Consider the following 21,205-nt stretch of genomic DNA (forward strand, 5'->3'; position numbering starts at 1 on the left):
CCCCTGAAATGGCTTAGCCTGGTCATAAGGACGATGAGTGTTGAGTGTCTTAAAGAGACAGCTTGGCTTTTGGGATTTGTTTTTAAGTCAGAGCCAAACAGAGAAACTCCTGGATGCCCTTTTCATCTCTCTGCTACAGGTACAGGGATTGAAAGTAGAGAAAGAGAAGTTTTGGACTTCTCCAAGGCTGGATGTCTTGTTTGACAAAGCCGCAGTCAGTAGCTGGGAAATGTATGAATCAGGAGCACATGTTAGAAAATTGTTTTTTTTTTTTAGGAATGAAAACAGACTAGTTGCCTATCCTGTTGAGGTTTGATGACGTGTCAGGACACCACCAGTGTGCATGTGGACTTAAATAGAAAACAATGGACGTGGGTGTTATGACGTGCGTCATATGCTGCCAGTGTGTTTGCTCATGTGTGTCATTTGACCTGGTTGATCGGTTACATTTACATAGTGGAGTACTTAACAGCTAAAGAGCCAGATACTTCCCTCAGGAGGTGGTTGAGACCAAAACAAAGCTAAAAGAGAGTGAGTGTTTTAGCTCGCTAAACAGACTCTGTCGCTGACCAGTGGCTTTCACTCATTCTTCCAAGGCAGACCATTAAATTTGCAAAATGAAATGACAAAAATTGCCCAGAAAAACAGCCCAATGATGGACAATTACCAATTGACAATATATTTGTCCAATCAACAAACAGGAGTACCAATTTGGCAAAAACATGTTTTCATGCACTAACATCTTCTGCAAACCGGTTTATTGAATAACACCCACAGACAAGTGTGCTCACACACAGCAATGTCTCTTCATGTCCTGCCTCATTAAGTAAATCAATGTCAAACGTGTCATCAGGACAAAGCAGTGATTGAAGGCTCCAATCAGCATGAAGCAGCTCTCTTGCCACTGTTGACTGTTAGCTTGCCTTTGGCTCTGATATCTCAGGAGAAAATTTGTGTTCAATCTGGTTGAATGCACTTTAAAGGTACTCCAGAGCTTTCTTCTTGTTTACAGCCTGTGATTTTGTGTAGGGAGATGCTATCAGACCTCAGGAAGTCAGTTGGCTAACGCCTTGGTGTTTACACTGCAAAGTCCATCTTGGGCTTCTGTGACCCATTTCTGTGATTGTAGCTTTCTCTGTCCAAAAAAATGAGACATTTATACAAATAAACATTGCTCTCGTCTTAATGTAACCAAGGTGCGTGGAGTGGATGTAATTCATAATGTCAACAGCTGGATTTTCTTTGCTCCTGGCAGCTGATCGGAGTTTCTTTCTCTAACTGTTGTGTGTTTGCTTCGAGGTGTGACGAACTGAAATAACAGAAGCTTCATGTTTTTGATCAGACAGTCAGAGTGAATATTGAATGTGACTCCCAAAACCATACAGTATGTTTTCAGCAGCTAGTGTATTTATTAGAAATAATGATTTACACAGCTGTCTGAAGCAGAATATTTTCATTTGGTTTAATTTAGAGCTTAATGTGACAGATGCATTTCTCAAGTCCTGCTTATTTTTTGTCAGTTTCCATTTTGCTTTGCCTTCCCAAATTACTCAGCCCTTTTTGTTCCATTTTGTTATCCAAAAAGTTTGTTTTCACAGGACAATCGTCAATACTGTCAATATATCTCCTCTCAAATGTGGCTGAGACACTCTGATTTATAGAAATCATTTGAGAAGCTCTCCTTGGAGTCACCTGCCCGTGGCACACTGGTTAATGTACACTTTTATGTTTAACTTCCATAGTTGAATCCTGTCTTGCGTCACAGGAAATATAGGGCCCCACTGCTCATGTCCTGCTTTGTGCCAGTTTTCTGAATGTCGTGTTTTTCGTAGTTGACAGAGTAACAACAGTTCTGGAGAGTTGTGGACAAGACAACACATCATTCTTTGAGTTCAATGAGAATAATGATGCATGCCCCGTCCTCTTAACACAGTCCACAGTTACAGGAAATAGCTGACAGCAGGAATGCTCCCTCTCTCTCTCCTCATCTGTCTCTATAGGACTCAGCTCCTCTGCTGGTTGGCTGCCTTCTTCATACAACAACTTCCTGTAAACAAGTCATGCTGCCAAGCACCCTCCCATCCTCCACCTCTGATCTCTAGGGATCTCCGTTTGACCCCCTTATGCACCAGAACAATCGCTTTGAGCCTTCTTGGAAGGGTCATTGCTGCATTTCAGAAAGTGATTTTCAGGGGCAATGACCTGCAGTTTGAAGGGAGGGTTTAACTAATTGCTGGTCTAATTTGAGATTTAAGTCCAGGAAATGATTCTTATCAGGAATCAGTCTTAACATCTTTCATAGTAGCAAATATATAATGTTAAATGAAATGTATCCACAGTCTATAAGTAATTACAACACGCATTTGTGAGACCATGTTGTAAGTATTTTCCAGCAATGCTTTTAGCATCACCAACACAATTTCTTTCACCTCTATGATAGAGGCAGAAATCTCCTTATATTAGATATTAGAGGTAAGCCGATAAATGGGCTGACATATCGGTCAATATTCACTTATTGCAAATTAGTATCTGCGTAATTATGGCTTTTTGTGAAACAATGTCTGCTCCTTCTGTCCAGAGGTGTGTGTGGATGTGGAATCAGAGCCAGGAGTGGTGGCACCATGACCTGAATGACTTCACAGAAACACATTTCATCCAAAATGTCAGGATGTGAGGGGCTACTTGTAGCTACATCTGTCAGCGCCTCAGGAGTCTCACAACAAGACAAAGTTGCATGAATTCTGACATGACTGTTCAGAGTAAAGGTCACATTGCAGAAAATCAGACTGCTATCACATTTAGGACTACATATGAAATTGGGCCAAATCAGAATTGAAAAGATCAAATTCTGTATGATTTGTGCTGTTCACACTGTCATGAAATAGCAGATCTGAGTCTCATATGAGCAAAAAAAAAAAAATCCTCATGTGTACCTCCAGTCTGAATGTAACTTTAGAAACAGTGCCTCCATGACATTGTTTAACCACCAAAGGGCAGTGATGAGTTTATTTTGCAACTACAAAATGCCATACTTCTTACATATATCATGGATAAAGTAAAAACAAATAAAACAGGGATTCTATAGTGAGATATATCACTATCTGATTTTTGGAGCTCTCAGATATCAATATTGGTCTCAAAAGATTCAGTATTGTCAGGCTGCAATAAATATCACAAGGATAATAAGTGAGCAAATGTGTTTTGTTGTGATTTGTTTGAACCCTTTACTGAGACTATTGCCAGTCACTCTTGTATGCTGATGCTTTTAGACTGTATGAAAGCCTTACAGTTAATTGAGTATCTGCAGGCACCTGAAGGCAGCCTCTGACATGAACATTGCTGAAGTGCAGACAAACACCGATCCATTAGGGTGACCTTGATTAAGTCATGCACCACAAACACATACGTGTAAATGAAAAACAACTACACAAGCTTAATGTCTCTGCACACATCAAACTGGTTAATTCTAACTCTGGCTTCTCCTGGTTTCTGCATTACAAAACCATCAACGGGGACGCAGCCATGTGAATAATGGTTTTCTTTGCAAGTTTCCTCTCTGATCTAAATGTAGATCCGGACCTTGTTTAAATATTGTCAGTTGAGCTGTATTACTGACTGCAGTGCAGTTCTGTGGTGTTAGATGTGGAAATAGACATTTTTTTAAGTGGAGGAACAGCCGTGTCTGAAGCACCAGACATTCTTTGGCACAACGTTGTCTACATGCTGTGCTAGTTATGCCGCTTGCTTTTGGTTTGTTGAAATTTGTCTCAAGTTTCAACATGGCATCTGCAGTGAAGTTTGGTACTTGGTAGGATTTTTAGTTGTACACTCTAATCTCATATTATTCCATGATTGAGAAAAGTCAGATTTAGGCTTGAGAGTGTTGAGAACTCCTTTATCCACCATTTCCTATAAGAACCACATTGTCATTGTTGGAACTTAAACCGTGTCTGACCAGCATTAAACCCAAGTGGTTCATAGTACACCCCGTTTTGGCTTAAAGTCCCATGACCTTTTGTAAAGTCTAGTTTTATTTAATATTTTAGTCACAGTCTAGATTTCTAATAACACTGACTGACAAACCTGAACGACCTTTGAAGAGTTTAAGTTTGCAGTCTGAGTTCACATTTTTTTTTCCTCACTGAAATGCAAATGATGCTGCAGCTTTTTGAATGTATCTCATCTTTCCCATCAGGTGAGTGGGGGGTTTGTCGACAAACATGACTGCCAACAAGAGTTCGAAGGCTGTGGCTCGTGCAGGAGGGGGTAAAGCTCCCCGGGACGTACCTGACAGGTCAGTGACACCTGGGTCTGTGCTGGTTAATGTGCACTTCCAGTCATATGACATGGTTTCTGAGGGTCCATGTCACTGGGTTTTTTTTTTGTTCTTTTGATTTGAAAGAGAAACACGTGCTGTACTCATCAGTTCATTCATTTTCAACCACAATCTTTTTTTCACTTATGGGAAAGTACGACCAATGATTGTCAGTCATGATAAGACTTCCAAAACTTTTGCAAGTACGATCCTGTATCCTGGACAAGGGCCCCATCCACGTCTGAACTGTGAGTAGTGAGCTGAAGCTTGTGTTAGCATGTTGAGAGTTTACAATGTCCTGCTGGGAGAGAAAAAAAAAAAACCGTTGGGAATGATATATGATATCTAGACTATTCAGTCTTACAGTTAATCATCCTGTCAGATTTTACCAAGCTCAAAAGTTTCTTTAGCCACAAAGTCCTCTTTGGAGCAGGCAGACTGGTAAGAAAGATTTCTGTTCCACGTGATCGTTGTACTTCACAGCCGGGAAAGTCACACCACCTTGTGACAGTCTGATGGCTGGTTTTGAGCAAGTCGATCATGAACAATGGTGCTGCTATCGGTATTCTAAAATATGGTAGTCCTATTATTTGATTGGCAGTGTTGCATGGTGATCCTACAATCATAAAGTACCTGTGGCAGCTAGTTTGTCTAATTGCTTGTGGTTTGAATTAGGTTGACTGGAAGTGGCACACCACACAAATGTTGACTATAACATTACGATGTAGATGAATACCGCTCTGTTGTTGGCAAATGTGCTTGTGTACCACAGAGTTTTCAGATGCACACTATTCCCAAGGTAAAGTCTGTGAATGTAAGGAGGAAAACAATAATCACTGGTGCAGTGGCTGCATTTCTCTAACATGGTAATTGTGCGTTTAACCTCAGCCTCTGTTGATTAATTTCTCATTGTAGTAGAGCCTTCTGAACAGCTTGCTGTGCTCATGGGCTCATGTTACCCTACATTCTTAAAGATCATATTTACGGCTCATGAGACAAAGATGCTCTGCTGCCCCGTGTTTTAACAGATGGAGAGAAATTAGTGGTGTCCTAGTGCTACGCAATGCATTCCCCCAAACTATGGAATCAACCAGGGATCAGGTTGGAGGACAAATTACACCTATGCTGAACTGTGTAGCCTCAAGAGACACACATGGAAACATGCAGCAACATGGTGGAAAAAAAACAATACAAAGCAAAAACAAAAAGACTTGCAGGATTCTCGTTCTTTGATCTTCTGTGGGGTAATAATTGACAATTTAGCAAATACAGCTTCTTTCCTGTCAATTGCCTGGTGTTGTACTTTGTCTCCTGCACTTCAAAGATCACAAGTAACCACAAAAGAAATTCAGAGGTGTTTCGGCAACACAAAACATGCTGACAAGGTTGTGAGAGTGAGAGCTCACATCACTGCGACTAGTGTTTCATACACACAGAAATGCACATTTGCTCAATTTATCTTATCTACTGATATGGAAGCAAATAAAACCTCCCAATGATAATGCATAAATGAGCGATAGAGAAACCTCTATCGCTCATTTATGCATTATCATTGGGAGGTGCTGATGGATGATAAAGTTCATATATGCTGAACTTTAATAGCACAAGTTGCTGTTTGTGTGAACAGTCTGCTGCCTCCATCCTGGTCAGTAACGGGAAGTGGCTTGTGGTTAGCATGCCCTGGAAGCTTGAGTGAAAGCCAGAGCCCAGGTTATGACTGGCATCCAGCTCTTTGTACAGTACTGTATGTGTGGCCAGCCCATCTGAAACTGACTAAACTGGCCTTATTTTTACAAGCATAATCGAGACCACCAGAACCCCCTAAAAGTCCCCAAGCCTGAAATAGACAAAAAAAACCTGCACATATTTTCTTTCGTGTCTTCATTTTTTTTTCTTTAACACATCAACACAGAGTGACAGAAGAAATCATATGATCAGCTGTTTCTTCACATGTCAGCAGACTAATTTTCCTAATCTTTGTGGGTCTGTAGGCTGTGGTGGAAATGCAGACAACAACGGCTGGAGGAACATTTTAGTTCCTTTACAATTAGTTGCAGGGACTAAAAGTTCCAGGCACTTTGGGTGGAAATGTGGCTACAGATGCAGTCTCCTTCAAACATCCACAAATCACAACATGAAGCCAGTTTAAACCTTTTCTTCCATATCATGATGTTATAGCTATGTTTACTGTCACATTGGTAGAACCATGGTGCAGTGTGGAGACAGCGCTGACTCCTCCCCATGTTTTAAGGTCATTAAGCCAAAGAGCAACAATTTAAACTGTTGTGATCGACTCAATAAACTGTACTTTTACTGGCATTAGAATGGCATTACTGAATGTTTGGTCTGGTTGCTACTAAAATATAACCTGACGCGCCAGATGGTTTGTTACACAGGACCATCTGGGAAATCGTCCATGGAAAGTGTTCGGAAAAGGGCAGGCACTTTGAAGAAATACTTGGCAGGTGATTGGATGGACCATCTGTCTATCACCGTCTATCACAGGCTAACTTAAACTAATCAGATCAACGAACCATATGTTGTAGTAGGAGTCTTGTTGAAGTCAATCAGGAGAAGAGAGAAAACGTCTTTTCTGTCGAGAAAAGCTTTCACTGCTGTTCTTTGCTTTTCTTTCGATGAAGAAATAAGCTCCAGTTCTATAATAACTGACGCTATGGCAGCATCTATGCTAACCTCTTTAGGAGCTGCCATTATTGTTTTTAGATGAAAAAACACCCTCCTGTAGCTGCCAGAGGTTACTCATAGGGTGCCGATTGGTCCGAAAAGACTGGTTTGACCACAGACATGTAACTTGAAGCCTGACAAGTTGCGTCTCAGCTCATATGATCTCGTGTGATCTCACGTGATCTGTCTCAGAAGGCAAACTGAAACATTCCCATTGATGTTAAACGTCAGAGACACGGCTCCCTCTCTGGCTTGCTGCATTAGCTTTACTCCTTGGCAGAAGTTTAGGAACCAGAACGATTTTAATTTGATAACAAGTTCTAATAGCTCCCTGCTGAACCGCTGCAACGTGTCACGTATTGCACTGCTGATTAATATCAGAGTGTGCTTGAAAAGTATTTTCTTCAAGAAACCATGTGGTCTGATCTGATTCTGATGGGCATTTTGCCTGAGATTGGAGTTTATCTTGAACTCTTTTCAAGCTGAAGTTAGTGGATATTTATGTTAATAATCTGAGCAAGGTAATAAACAAAGCTCAGTTTATTCACAGCGTAGGAAAGATGATCGCTTAATGTTTAATAAAAACCTAAATTACAAAAATACAGATATTGTTCCATGAAAACAGCTGTGATGTAGTCTTTTGTGAATTAGATGTAGTAACTCTAGAAACACATATTTAATGGTCTACTTGAACAGAAAGGGTGTGTTTTTTTATACGATTGAATAAATTATTTAGGACACTATTATTACTATATTTATCAACTATAACGCCTCCTGTGGGCACCCATAAGTGATAAATGGAGGCTGGTGTATAAAACTTAATAAAAAATCTAAAAGATAGTAAGTGTCAATATAGTTACAAAGACTTGAAATAATATTAAAAAGACCTTCGTTGAAAAAATGATTATTGTTGACACTTAAACCTTAAAAGGTTTGTTTGCTTAAAAATCTATTCACTGGATTTCAGAGTACTATAAACTATACTACAAACTAGCCGGTGTCCTGAATTCTCATATTTCTTCCAGGGAATTAGGATAAGATGCTTTCATCATGCTTGCTGCATGCAGGTCCCTAGCTGTTGTAACAGTCTTCCCACCCTAGAGCAGGAGGAACGAAACCAGGGAAGGCAGAAAGGTGTGAAGCGAGATCTGTCCGGACCTGCATTGTTGGATCACAGTCTGCTGCCCTCAGCTTCCTCCTCCCATAACGCTTGTTATTCTAACCATGGCTGTGACATCAGATCTCCCAGTGCTTCACTTTCGCAAGACTTAGCCAGCTTCCAAGTCATGACAAAGTCCCTGAAAGACTGAGCGTATTACAGTGTCAGGGATTTACAGGGAAAGTTTGTCTCTCTGTGGAAATGTTAAATGAAGTGAGCACCATGAGAAAGTATTTGTGTGTGTGTGTGGTATGGATGGATGGATGTGGATGGTGCTGCCAGCAATGAGTTTGGGACTACTGTAGCACTTAGTATCAATTAGCTTAAGGGATCAGAACAGGCTGTGAGGAGCAAAGAGGAGCAGTGAGACTTTCACAGGTAAGACGGCGGTAATAAATCTCGCTTGGCGTACTGCTTTCTGTGTGAGGTCCACGGTGCTTCTCCTCAAGTTATTTTGATTATCTGGAAAAATCCACTGTGGCATTTTAATGTAGTCTGTGTTTCCTTTGGCCTTAATTTTAATCTCATCCTGCCAAAGACAGAATACTTTCCTGTGGTCATTCCCAATAAGTGGCTCAGGTTTTCATTCTGTCTTTGATCTTGGAAATGAATTCTAAGTTTTCAGCTGATTCTTTACAGTTTTCTTCCATCTGTTCCACATTGAGTCAGTTTTCATGCTGCAGGGTCGAATGGATTTATTGACAGCTCCTATGATTTGCCTTTTTTTTAGTGCGTTAATATCCTTAAGCCTCCAATTTATTTTTTGTTGTTTTTTTTGTTCTCTTGTCTTGCTCCAGGTGCCGATCTACTTCACCTTGTCCTGTCCTCTCTGCCAGTCAGGGGCAGAGCCAGCAGCCTCTCCTCAGCGACAGTGAAGCAGGGAAGCAGAGTAGGTACGTCAGGACTGACGGCAGGTTCCTGGTACGTGCTGGCTGGAGCGGCAAGGCCGCCAGCCTGTGCAGTGGTTCATCTCTCACGAGTGACACTGACTCCCAAGGCCGTCTCATCAAGTCAAAGAGCATCAGCTGCCTGGACAATAGGCTCTCCATCTATAAGCCCCAAGCTCAAACCAAGGAAAGTCAGGGCACCCAGGAGCAGAAGGAGAAACAAGGGGATCTCTCTCCAGGAGATGGACTTAATGGTCGGCCCCTGAGTTGGAGTACGCTCTCTCTGGGACCTTCCTCCAACCAAAGCCACAAACGCACCCTCTCTCTCACCCGCTCAGTAGCAGGTGTTCCCCCCACCACAATCCGCAAAAAGATCTCAGAATGGGAGTGCAGAAGGGTGGCTCTGCCTAGGATGAGCTTGTGTCTAGACAAAAGAGGAGCAGAGCGTGTAGGGGGCAGTGAGGGCTGCCCCAGCCTGCTCTCGTCTCCCTGTAGCGAGAAAACTTTTGACTTTAAAGGGGTTCGCAGGATGAGCACAGCTTTCTCAGAATGCTCCTACACAGAGGAAGAGGAAGGAGTTTCGGACAAGGACGGCGTTGGTCGCTTCCAGAAAAGGATGGGCAAGTCAGATTCCTCGGGGACATTTGTGCGTTCCCTGTCTGCTCGGAAGGAGACGTCAGCAGTTCTCAACAGGATACAAAAGATAGAGCAGGCCCTGAAGGAGAATCCTAGCCCATCCCCTCCTCGCTATCTGAGTAATTGCTATGCTCCAGACAAGACAAGACAAAAGTCTTTTGTGATAGGTGACAACTTCGACAGCACATGCACCAGTAAGCGCAGCAGCATTTGCTCAGTTGCCACTGAACCAGATCCTGTATTGGTGTCCGATAAGCTCTCTAAACTCAGACAAAGGTTTAGTGTGAGCTCAGTCAGGTCAGAGAGCCCAGAACCACCTAGCCAGCAGATGTCTGTTGGCACACCAGTCAACCCCTTACCTAAACCAAAACGCACTTTTGAGTACGATGCCAAAGGGGACCAGAAAGGCCTCTTGCCGGCCAATGGACTACCTCCAAACAGAGCCTCTGAGTCTCCCCCACCACTGCCCTCAACCCCTGCACCCAGCATGACACGAACAGTTAAGACTGAGGGGGGCATCCCAGTGAGACTCCAGGACAGGTGAGAGGATCAGTGTCCTTATGTCTCTCCTTTAACTAACATGAAAATAAGTTGTGAGCTGTGTCAGTGTGTTTCCTTCTCAGACAGTAAAACACACGTGTCATTTCTCTTATCTCCTACAGCAACATGTTGCTGCAATATACAGCCTAGTTTTTCTTGTAAAGGTTGATACAAAGAATCTGTATCAGCTCAGATAATGACCTTGTTAAGTAGATCAGGTATTGGCCACTGATCTGTATTAAGGACAATTTCTTCACCAGTTTTTGGTGCCACAGTAATTGTTGGCCTCATGTTCCTTTCCATGAAAATGATTCCAGTGACGGTCTTATGAGAAATTTGGAACACAGGCTGAGTGTTTGCTTTGTTGGTGTGGTGGTTTAATGAGTTACTGGTCAGTGTCTGGTTGTGGTGGGTTTGTTTTCAGTCAGGATTCGCAGTTGACGTCAGTGTTGAATCAGTTATGTTTCACCTTGAAGACTAACAATATGTTTTAGGTAAAGAGCACAAAGTTCTCATCACCCCAGCTTTCCCAGTTTAAAGAAATTCAATGCTTTCATCATAGGTTTCTCCTGAGGTGAATGCCTACTGGGTACCATAAAAGCAGCTCATACTAAACATACCTGATTTACTGTACAGACCGTTTGAAATGTCAGATTCTTTCCAGAAATTCAGTTTGCGCCATAAAAAAACTTGCCAATTTAAACATTCTCGTAGCAAATCTACCGTATATTCTTACCCAAGTTCACTCATGTTTTGTCTGTAACTGAAGATCCTCTATGTTCCCCGGCTCTCTTTAAACTAGTAGAAATAAATGTCCAATAGAAACCACTAAAATCCAACACTGTATGATCGTGCCCTTTGTTGCATAAATATTAGCTGAATGTTAGATACTGTAGTCTGCTCTTGTTTTTATTCTTAACTTATAGCTCTCAGGGTCAGACAGGCTCAGTTTTTTTTGTGTGAGGGTGGGGCCACTCCAGATTGTCCCTATGTAAAATGGGGATGAAATCCTCAAACGTTCATCCCTTGGACTCTGTGTTTAACATTCCTGTGGCTCTAGCAATTTCAGACCAAGCTTAAAAGCCACAAGCTGTCGATGGCGCGACATGACCATACAGTAGATCCCTGCACTAATGTAGCAAGTTCCTCTGCAGTGCCTCCACATGTGATGTGCGCCTTACACTGTGCTAAGAACACAGAACTCGTAAGATATCTGCATGTTTACTTGTGAATTTTCTTGTGATCGAAGCGTATGTTGATCCTGGTATTTCTGTTATTTCTGTCTTTCATAACTAGTGGCTCCTGAAGTTTAAGTTTTTTCAGGAATAAGACAATGGTTTTGTTTATAACAACTACAAGTGTCTGAACCTAGTTGGCAACTGGAGAGGAATGACTATTTTTAGTATCATCTGGACTTTTTCTTTTTATTCTTAATGGTCTACCTCCTTTTAGGTAGACACTGACTCTTACTGACTCGTCCTGCTTGTAATTTTGTGTGTGTGCGACGTCTTTCCACATCTTGGTCTGTTCTGACTTTCTTCATTTCTTTCCAGAGAGTCGTGTGAGTCGGAGGATGCTACGAGTCTGCCATCTTCATATCCATCCTCACCTACAGAGAATGGCACGCTAACCACAGACACGCGGAGTCGGCCCAATTCCAAGAGCACTTTAGAGGAGAATGCCTATGAGGACATAGTAGGTAAGCACGCTGGTTCACTGGCTTTGAAAACAGGACTTTCATTTCACTTCAATCCCTCACGGGTTTCTGTCTGACCTGGGTCACTGTTGGATACAGTTCAGAGCTGAAATGATGACTTGAATCGTGGATCAACAGAAAAAAATCTCTTAATCAACGTTTTTGATAATCAAGTAATCAGAAAATTAAAAATTAGCGAAAGATTTCTGAGTTCAGCTTCTTGAATGTGAATATTTGCTGGTTTTCTTCATCTTACGTACCTTAAGTGAACTGGATATCTTTGTGTTTTGGATTGTTGATCGGACCAAATACATCTGAATGTGTCAGTTTTGGCTTTGGGAAACTGTGGGTGGACATTTAGGGATATCCAGAAAATAACGGACAGATTACTCAATAATGAAAATAATCGTTAGTTTTAGTTCAATTTGATTTTAGGCATTGGTTGTATGCGAGGCAGTCACAGTGACAGTGAAAAAAATATGTTAGTTCATGTTCAGAGCCTCCCATGAACCGTAAACACATACATTGTGGTTACTGTGATTGCAACAGCAGCCGTTGAGGACAGTAGTCAGATGTTTTAGTGAGAGTGAAAGCCCCCTGCAGCATGCAGCAGTAAGTAATAAGAGTGTGAGGGTAGCTCCTCCTCCTGCCTTTGCCTGGTGTAGAGGTGTGGGGTATAAAAAGTCTCAGCGTGGGAGCAGTCAATGAACGCTAAGGCTGAGCATAAGATTAATGGATAACATGTGGCTGTATAGGTCGTATTTTACTGTGAAACTTGTCTGGTTGTCTACATATTTCACACTGCAGTCCAGCATTCGACTAACACAATGTTCAGTAATAGCCAGTGAAGAAGATCTTTATTTTGTTGCTGATTGTCGAACATCATCCTCTCACATTGCGCCCTTTTAGCCACATGTTGTGCATTCAACTGTGACTCAAATGTTCTCTGAGATAATGTGTGTGTGAAATGCTGGACATGTTTGAGAGCCAAATTCCTTTCCACTAGCAAATGACCCCAGGCCTTCTGCCCAGTCCAATTGCCAGTTCCCCCAGTGCATACTTAATGCAGTGGAAATGTGTGTCAGTGTGAGTACAGTCTCATGATAAAGCTTGGATCTCAGATGCAGTGAAAAAGTTTTCACCCTTAAATATTTTTCATGATAAATGCCGATGGGCTGATGCAAGTTTTACATTACTTCCTGGTAGTTCAACAAGTAGCCATGTTGTGCCTGAATCAGTGATCAGTGTCCTGCTCAACAGCTTGTTTTGTTCTTTTTCAAGCTGTGGATGTGCAGTAGTCTCAGGGAGTGAGCGTCAGGGCATGCCTGATTTTCATGTGAATCCCAACAAAACTCCCATTGTTCATCCAGCACTGTGTGTAGAGTTTGCAGTTTGGAGACACGCATTAGCCAATCACTGTCCGTCCCTCGCAAAGACATTGTCTCTCAGTAAGTTTGAAATAGCTTCAGCTATTTCAAACAAAGTTTGAGCAGCGGTTTCCAGCACCACTACGCCATGGTGTACAGGTCAGACGATCCATGTGAGAAGCAGCCACAGAAGTAAATGAGCCATGTTTTGGTCCCTCCGAGCCCCTATTTTAACAAGCATTTCATCAGAGAGGTCCCCACACGTTTCCTGAATTCCACAAGGAGATCTTAGCTTCACTCACACCGTTTGGGTTTTTGGCACCTGTGCTTGATGCTAGATGTTTACCTTAAGAGTCATTTGTAACTTATGCTGCAGTGTTACTACAAATGCATGATAGATTGTGATATTAGGGGACTGTTTTAAGTGCTTATGACTGTGTACCTGATAAATGGACTGTCAATGACTGATCTGTTTACAGTCAGATGAATCACACCCTGTGCTCCACTGACACTGTGATTCAGCTGTCTGTACCACAGAGTCCTGGTCTTATTCAAGCATCCAGTTTTGTGTTACCTTCACTAACAGCGTTGACTCAAGTGTTGTCTGCTCTCACTCTTGTGAATCAATCTGTCTGGTACATGTAATGAGCAACTCCACTTCTAATTAACTTACACTTAAGTAGTTACATGCGCAGTTTGACCTGTGATTTTGTTATTCATTGGTGCAGAATATGCCAAAAATATTCCCATGTTTCTCCAGTGTGGTCACAAGCAGCTATCTGTATGGTTTGTGGTGCTGCCAAATGATCTTACAAAACTGTAACCTATTTTTTCACATCTCTGTTTACGACTTAATGGGCGAGCGGTGCCACTATACTGTAGCTCGTTTGCTTTACAGTGTAAGCTGATACTGACTTTGTTGTATAGTTTGTTTTGTGCCTTGCCCTGCCCATAGAGTCCATTGTGGACACAGAAATGTACAATCACAGTGTGCAGCCAAGGTGTGTCCACTCCCGGCATAATACTGTTTGTCTGGGGGAGTGTTAGAGAGAGATCTGGATGTTTGTAATCAGAGGAGTAGATTAGTACCCTCCAGTGCATAAGCAGCTATACAGACATATCATTTTCCCAGCAGGCTCTCATTACAGTACTGCTTCAGTTTAATGGAGTTGCATCACAACGTGGGGTCAGACTAAGCCCTCTTATTCTGCTCCTCAGCTTTAACGATGCACAGAAAATCACTCCAGTAGGCTAATTTACTGTGTGACACAACATAACACTCTAATGATTCCAGGTAGTGTACATTATTTGTGTATGTGTGCATGGGTGTGCGTATGTACTGCTCAGAGGTTCAATAATTAACCCTAAAAATAGATAACTGAACAAAGCTCTGCCTGTAGGTTGATCTTGGGTGTTTTTAAAACACACACTCATTGTTCATTGACATGCTGAGTTCACCGGGTTTTCCAACAGTATACCCAGGAAGAAAGAACACAGCTACCAAGTAGATTTTTGTTCTCTGCCTTTCTACTGACAGATAACACTGCTTTTCTTTCTTTTAAAAGTTCCCCTCATGCATTTCGACGCCATCTGGCTCTGTTTTTATTCTGCACTGTGGTTTCTTCACTTTCTCACAACCTTTTTCAGACCCTGCCAAAAAGCTATTCTCAGAGCAAATGTCTGGATAGACATGGACTGTGGTGTTACACAAGTTTTCTCTTTATTGAAGTTGGCCCTCTGCCAGGTGACATCAGTGAGAGCAGTGCAGTGCTCTGTAATGTTAATTTTCTTTCCTCTTCTGCTATCATTTATTGACTGAAGTACATCTATAGATCAGGAGCAAAGACTGTGCTTATTGTAACTTCTTCAGGTACAGTGTGGCATTTTTTAATGTTCATGTCCTTAATTGACATTAGTCTCAGTATGAACATTTTAAACCTCATTGCTTATGCCTTTCTTGCAATCCCATAATATGTTTACATTCATAGCAGGGGATTAAAAATGTAGTTGAACAATGTTACTGTCAGAATAACAGTCTAAGAAGATGACTCTCCTCCTCATCTCTCTCAGCAGAGAGTTAACATGCTTGGACAGTGACTCACCAGCAGTGTTTTGTCCAGAAGTTTCAGATGGGCCTACTGGGGCCCGTGGGGCCCTGTGCCAACAGTAACTGTTTTGAAAAAAGGGAGTTCACTTGAGCCAGCTGGGAGTGACCTTTGACTTACCTTTCTGGACTCATCTCCTTTCAGACTAACCATGGGGCAGTCCCCTCTTGTGCCCCTCACACACTTTCCTGCCCTCTGTTTACACATTTTGACCCCACAGCCTTGTCTGTCTTCTGTCAAAAACATCAGACAGTTGCTAGGTTGACATTACATTCCATCTACATTGAACACCCACTTCATCCACACAGAGAAGGAGAACCCATACGAGGATGTTGACCTGAAGCGGAAGAGTTATGCTCGGAAGTCTTGTTTGCTGGAGAGCAGCAGATCTTGGACCACCATGGACAGGAAGCTGAACTCTCCACCTCAGGTAAGTCATAAACCTGTTGGGATCACTGTTTCCCTGCAGTGAACATAATACATGTGTTTTCCTGTGGTAAGGTGAATCCTCTCGCTGACTGTCAGTGCTGAAAAAATCTGTTAAAGAATCTCACACCTCATTTGTAGCACTACAGGAAACGATATGTTTAGACCTGGAGATTCTCCACAGAGAGGCCCATCTGCAGATTTGGCTTGCCCACTTCAACGCAGGAGCACTTGTCTCACTATAGAAAGAGGAGACCCCCATGGTTACTGATGGTTACAAGTGTGGTTTAACACTCCAGCAAATACTCACTGAGCAGCTACTTTGTCAAGAATACAACGGAAGAGAAACTGCCGTTTACGGTGCAGCCAAACAAACTCGCGTTGTTTTCTTAAAGAAGTCAGACAATATTTGGCTTTGTTCCATCATGTCATGAGCAACGGTAATCTGATTTCATGATAAAAAAAGATGGGAATAGTTCTTCACACACCAGCAGGACACAGAAAAATGTGTTACTTTGCTGAGGAGGTGGAGGTGAAGCTCTTCATCTAACAGCTCAGTGTGTCTGCTCCTTTTTTTTACAACATAATTTACTCTCTACAATGTTTAAAGCTCTGGCATTGATTAAACCTCTAAAAGCTCACCTCTGCTCATCAAAATTACATATTTTTAAGTTTTCTCCATGGAAAAAGTCCCTTCCTGCCTTGAAATGGCTGAGATGTAATGCTAAACCTTTGCCTTCATTTAGTATGCACAGAGCTATGAATATGCAAATAGTCACCTCACCTCAGGGATAACTGTTTATGAAAAACATATAAATGAATGAATTGTACCAAACCTCCCATATTCTTTTCTCTCTGGCTAGTTGCCTTCCAAACCCAGTAGCCAGTCCCTTCGCGTTTCTGGTCCGAGTGACAGGAAGAGCCACCGGATATCGCAGTTGTCCAAACGCTACAGCCACGATGAAATGCTGCTTCTCCCCCAGCTGGGTGGATCAACTTCACCCAGTGGCCTGCTGGATGATAGCTTCTGTAGCACCAGCGATACCCTAGCCTCACACAGGCACTGGAGGATCCCTAAGGTACACGCTGCTCGGTCCTACACGGACACCTACACTAAGTCCTTGCAGAGCTCTGACTGTGTTCTCTTTCCTTTCCTGCTTCATGGATCAGCTCAAGTTTCTGAAGGGACCAAGTTAGGGTCAGAGCAGCTCTGGGTCACTTGTAATTCCTCAGTTTGGAAAAGACATTTTTAAAACACTGTACCTCAATGCATGTGATTACTGCTTCGGTTTCAGCTCTTGTGGTACCTTTTCTCAATGCTCGATGCTCTTCAGTTGTATTGTTCAGCAACCCTCAAAGAGCAGTACAGTATTATTTTTGGCCAGGTACACCCCCTTCTGCTATACTTAGGATCAAAAGAAACACAGCTTCAGATTTCCAAACTGAGAATTCCCTCTTTCATCTGCTTACAGCTGGTCCAGAGGATCAACTCCATTTACTGCACTAAACGTGGGAAGAAGAGGCTGAAGAAGCTGTCCATGTCCAATGTTGAGACTACATCTCTGAGAGGTAAGGGGTCTCTTTATTCCCTTTATCCACTGGCCAGATAAGCGAGTAAATATTTGTGTCTCAGCCACCCACATAGAGTTCTGGCTGTGTCCTTCTCATGACATAAGCACATGTTTGTGAAATTGCCTTGTGACCTTGTAGAAAACATGCTTGTCTGTCTGCCTGCAGATGACAACAGTGAGAGTGAGAGTGACTCTGATGACAGGTTCAAAGGTGAGTGACCGCAGAAATCATTGGCAAGGGTTAGGTGCTACACTACACTGTGTTAGGACTGTTTTTCTCACTGCTTGTGCAACAGTCTTGAATTCAACAAGTGACCCTGTGTGACTGGACAGAATGCAGAACTGTAACTGAAACATTTGCCATGTGCACAGATTATCAGCAGACCATACAACGTTTATCACATGCCTAGATTCAATGACTGGAATGAATACTAATTACATTTAGTGATGTTTTCTCTCTGTTTTGGACACAAGCTTTCAGGAGAAGTGAAAGATTACACCAACACATTTCATTTCTAGACTGCAAATGGAAGGTTAACACCCTGAATTCTCAGATTGAGAATTTTGTTTGGACACTGAATTGTGCATGTATTGATGTTTGCTTCCCTCCTCAGCTCACACCCAGAGGTTGCTGAAACTGCAGTCCATCCTTCGCCGAGCGCCCAGCTACCGCACGCTGGAGCTGCAGCTCATTGAGTGGCAGGAAAGAGAACTCTTTGAGTATTTTGTGGTTGTTTCCTTAAAAAAGAAACCCAGCAAAAACTCCTACTCCCCAGAGGTCACCTACCAGTTTCCCAAGGTAAAGGCTTGTTAGTCATAACTTAATCCATCCCCTAAAATGTACTGAAGGACATCTCTAGGGCTTTAAGTGTTTTAGCTCAGGGATTACAAATCACAAATACTGCACAGCTACATCACCAGTGACTGTTTTCCAAAGCTTAGAGTGGGTCAGAGTCACCTCATTATCATTGTTTAATGCTATTGACAGCAGGGACTGATTTTAAAGGCACCCCATGTAGCATGTTAATATATTGAAGTGACAGCAGAAGGCTCAAAAAAGACATTTATCACTGTATTGGTTAAAAAATCGACGGCATACTCTGGGAAAAGGTTGTTACCAAAGCTTTTTTTGTAGCTAAATGGAAAAAAAAGCTGTTATTTTGAAAGAAATAAACATATGCTTGTGGATAAGAACTGATCTTACACACCACATGCAATAGGTGTCATCAGCACAGGCAGCAGCTTTCAAAACTCTCTCAACATAGTAAATGACAGTTAACTGTTGGACGATTGGAGATGATGATAGAGATCAACTGCTGATTTCAGTTTTCACAAGCAAACGTAATCCAGTTAAGTCATATTTAGGCAGAAAGATGTAAAAGTTAATGTCACGGATAAAGCAGGGCCAGTGTCATCTAGAAATAACGTGTCAGAACAAGAGCTGATTATGTACTGTAGGCTTGTCCGTTGTGAGGTTTTAGTCATTGGTTACTACAGAAGTGTGTATGCTGAAAATGAGGATGATGGTGTGTTATTTAGGGCCGTGACTAAAATTTATATTCCTGTGAGCTTTGACACTTAAGTATACAGGTTGTTGATAATTTAGCTGTGTGGGTAATTAAGATTTATAACATGGAGCTTGGGGAGTCCTGGGAGTCTGTTTATACTTAAAAATAACCAGGATTCATTTCTGTGGCAGGGAAGTGTTTTCAGTTATTCAAAGATATATTTTAAAGTTATTTAAGATCCGGTTCAGCACCGGTGTCCCTTGGGAGAAGTACGTCTCTGCCAGCCAGAGGAAACACTCACTCTGATGTCAAGTTAATGAGGACTGGAGGGGGTTTAACCTCGTATGGGAGAAATGTTAGCCTTGTCATTTATTGGTCATGCTGACATTCATGGGGATCTTAAAAAAGGAGGATGCAGTTATCTGAAGGAGAATGAGCTGACTCGACTCTCCTCTCCTCTCCTCTCACAGCTAGAGAGGCCCACCAAGCAGATGAGGGAGGCTGAACAGAGACTCAAAGCCATTCCTCAGTTCTGTTTCCCAGATGCAAAAGACTGGAGTCCTGTGTCTGAGTACACCAGGTATGGCTGCGAATCCTAAGTCCCGAGTTCCTAAGTCAGTGTTAAATTCATCATTTCTAATTGATCTCCTGCAAAGGGTCCTACAGCGATGCAGCATTGCATTTCATAAAGTCGGTGGACTGATAAACAAAATAATGGTCAAAATCAAAGCAGCAGAGGCTGAATAATGTCGACTTTTACTCCCTAGAATGGATCAAAAAAACCTGAATTTATCCAATGTTTCCCCTTCATCAAACCCTCTTTGTCTGGTAAACGCCCACAACTCAAACACACACCAATCTGTGACGCAGGCTTTCTGTTGGAAAAACTCTCAAGCCCTAATCAAGATAACCCTGATGACATCATTAAAGTTAATTTCTCTTACTTTGGAAATCTCCCCCAAAGCCACAGAAGGCAACTCTGAACTGTCATGGCAGACTGAGTGATGCGTAAAATTAAATGAATGAACTTTTAGAGGACATACTGTCCACACAGCATATTTTGAAACTCTGTTATCAGTGTGAATTTTCCAGCTTATCATCATGATTATTCTTACACCTCCATGCTTGTTGCTGGCGTGCAGGATAAAATCTGTTATCTGTGAACTACAGCTGTCACACCTTCACTTAAATGTAAAGTCAGACAAACACAAAGCTGTTGCACACTCCTTATTTTGTGCTCTGTGCCTTTAATTATTTTATGTGTGTGTATGTGCACACTGATAGCATACCTATGTGTCTTTATGTTGATTTTCATGTGTGCACATTTGTTTTTTTTTTACTACAGTGAGACGTTCTCCTTCATGTTGACTGGAGAGGACGGCAGCAGGAGGTTTGGGTACTGCAGACGCCTGTTGGTAAGCTGCTGTTGAACTCCTCATCCTCTGCTCCCTGTTCAGACCCTGCTGAGCCCTGTTTGTTGTGACAGATATGTGAACATGTGATATGGCTTTCCTGTGGGGCCACTGATGTGTTGCATGACCATTCATTGTGGCAGCAGGGAGGAGACTGTATGAAGCAAAAAAGAAAACAAAAGTGGAAAAAGGAAAAAAAAAAAGAAAGAAAAGATTCACCCACTCATTATTATCTCTGCTGATCAGCATGAGAGTCATGTACAGGGACTTCTCAGCCTTTGCCCAGGAAATACCTACGGCAAGCAGTAGAAACAGAAACATCTGGAATAACAGACCTTCAAACCACATTGCTCTCTGAGAACAGTGATTTCAGTTTCAACAAAAATACATTACAGTGGTTTAATATTAAATATGTAAATCTGTCATCATAATTGTGCATGGAATTTGATATAATATGCATCTTAGAAAAACAACATAAAGAAATACAGTTGCTGCATGCTATTTAAATTAGTTAGTACTGCAAACATTCAGTCTTAGTCATAAAATGCATAAAAAAAAAAATAATTTATGTTAAAAAACCCAGTCAGAATTGACTCATTCAATTTAATGAGAGTTTCTCAGGAGAGGCAAGACAAAGAGAAACCATGAAAAATCCAAACTTTGTCATTGTGGAGCATTTCCTCCTCATAACGAGGCTGGAAAGGGCTTTGAAGTTTTCTGTTGAGCTTCCCATTTAGCTTGCGGGTAGAGAGCTTGACTGTGTGGGATTCTGTGAATGTGGTGGTGATTTTGTTTGCCGTTTGGTATTTCTGAGTATGTTTATAGTGCTACAGTGTGTATGTTCTCAGAGGTTTACTGGCAGTGCCTTTACCACTGTGCATGCCCATGCACTGGATAG

General features: G+C 42.0%; 1 protein-coding gene across 2 annotated transcripts in view; it reads left to right on the forward strand.

Moving 5' to 3' along the window:
* dennd2b (DENN domain containing 2B) overlaps positions 1-21,205 on the forward strand; it is a 47,256-nt gene that overhangs the window by 10,534 nt on the left and 15,517 nt on the right. For both annotated transcript variants that reach the window (XM_076728720.1, XM_076728713.1), the window contains exons 2-11: positions 4,196-4,294; positions 8,957-10,222; positions 11,776-11,921; positions 15,699-15,820; positions 16,680-16,895; positions 17,289-17,385; positions 17,554-17,598; positions 18,002-18,186; positions 19,366-19,475; positions 20,241-20,310. In XM_076728720.1, coding sequence (XP_076584835.1) covers positions 4,221-4,294; positions 8,957-10,222; positions 11,776-11,921; positions 15,699-15,820; positions 16,680-16,895; positions 17,289-17,385; positions 17,554-17,598; positions 18,002-18,186; positions 19,366-19,475; positions 20,241-20,310 — 2,331 coding nt within the window. In that variant the 5' untranslated portion in view covers positions 4,196-4,220. The remainder of the gene's footprint in view (positions 1-4,195; positions 4,295-8,956; positions 10,223-11,775; positions 11,922-15,698; positions 15,821-16,679; positions 16,896-17,288; positions 17,386-17,553; positions 17,599-18,001; positions 18,187-19,365; positions 19,476-20,240; positions 20,311-21,205) is intronic.

Source organism: Chaetodon auriga, chromosome 1 (genome assembly GCF_051107435.1).
Source record: "Chaetodon auriga isolate fChaAug3 chromosome 1, fChaAug3.hap1, whole genome shotgun sequence".
Taxonomy (NCBI): domain Eukaryota; kingdom Metazoa; phylum Chordata; class Actinopteri; order Chaetodontiformes; family Chaetodontidae; genus Chaetodon; species Chaetodon auriga.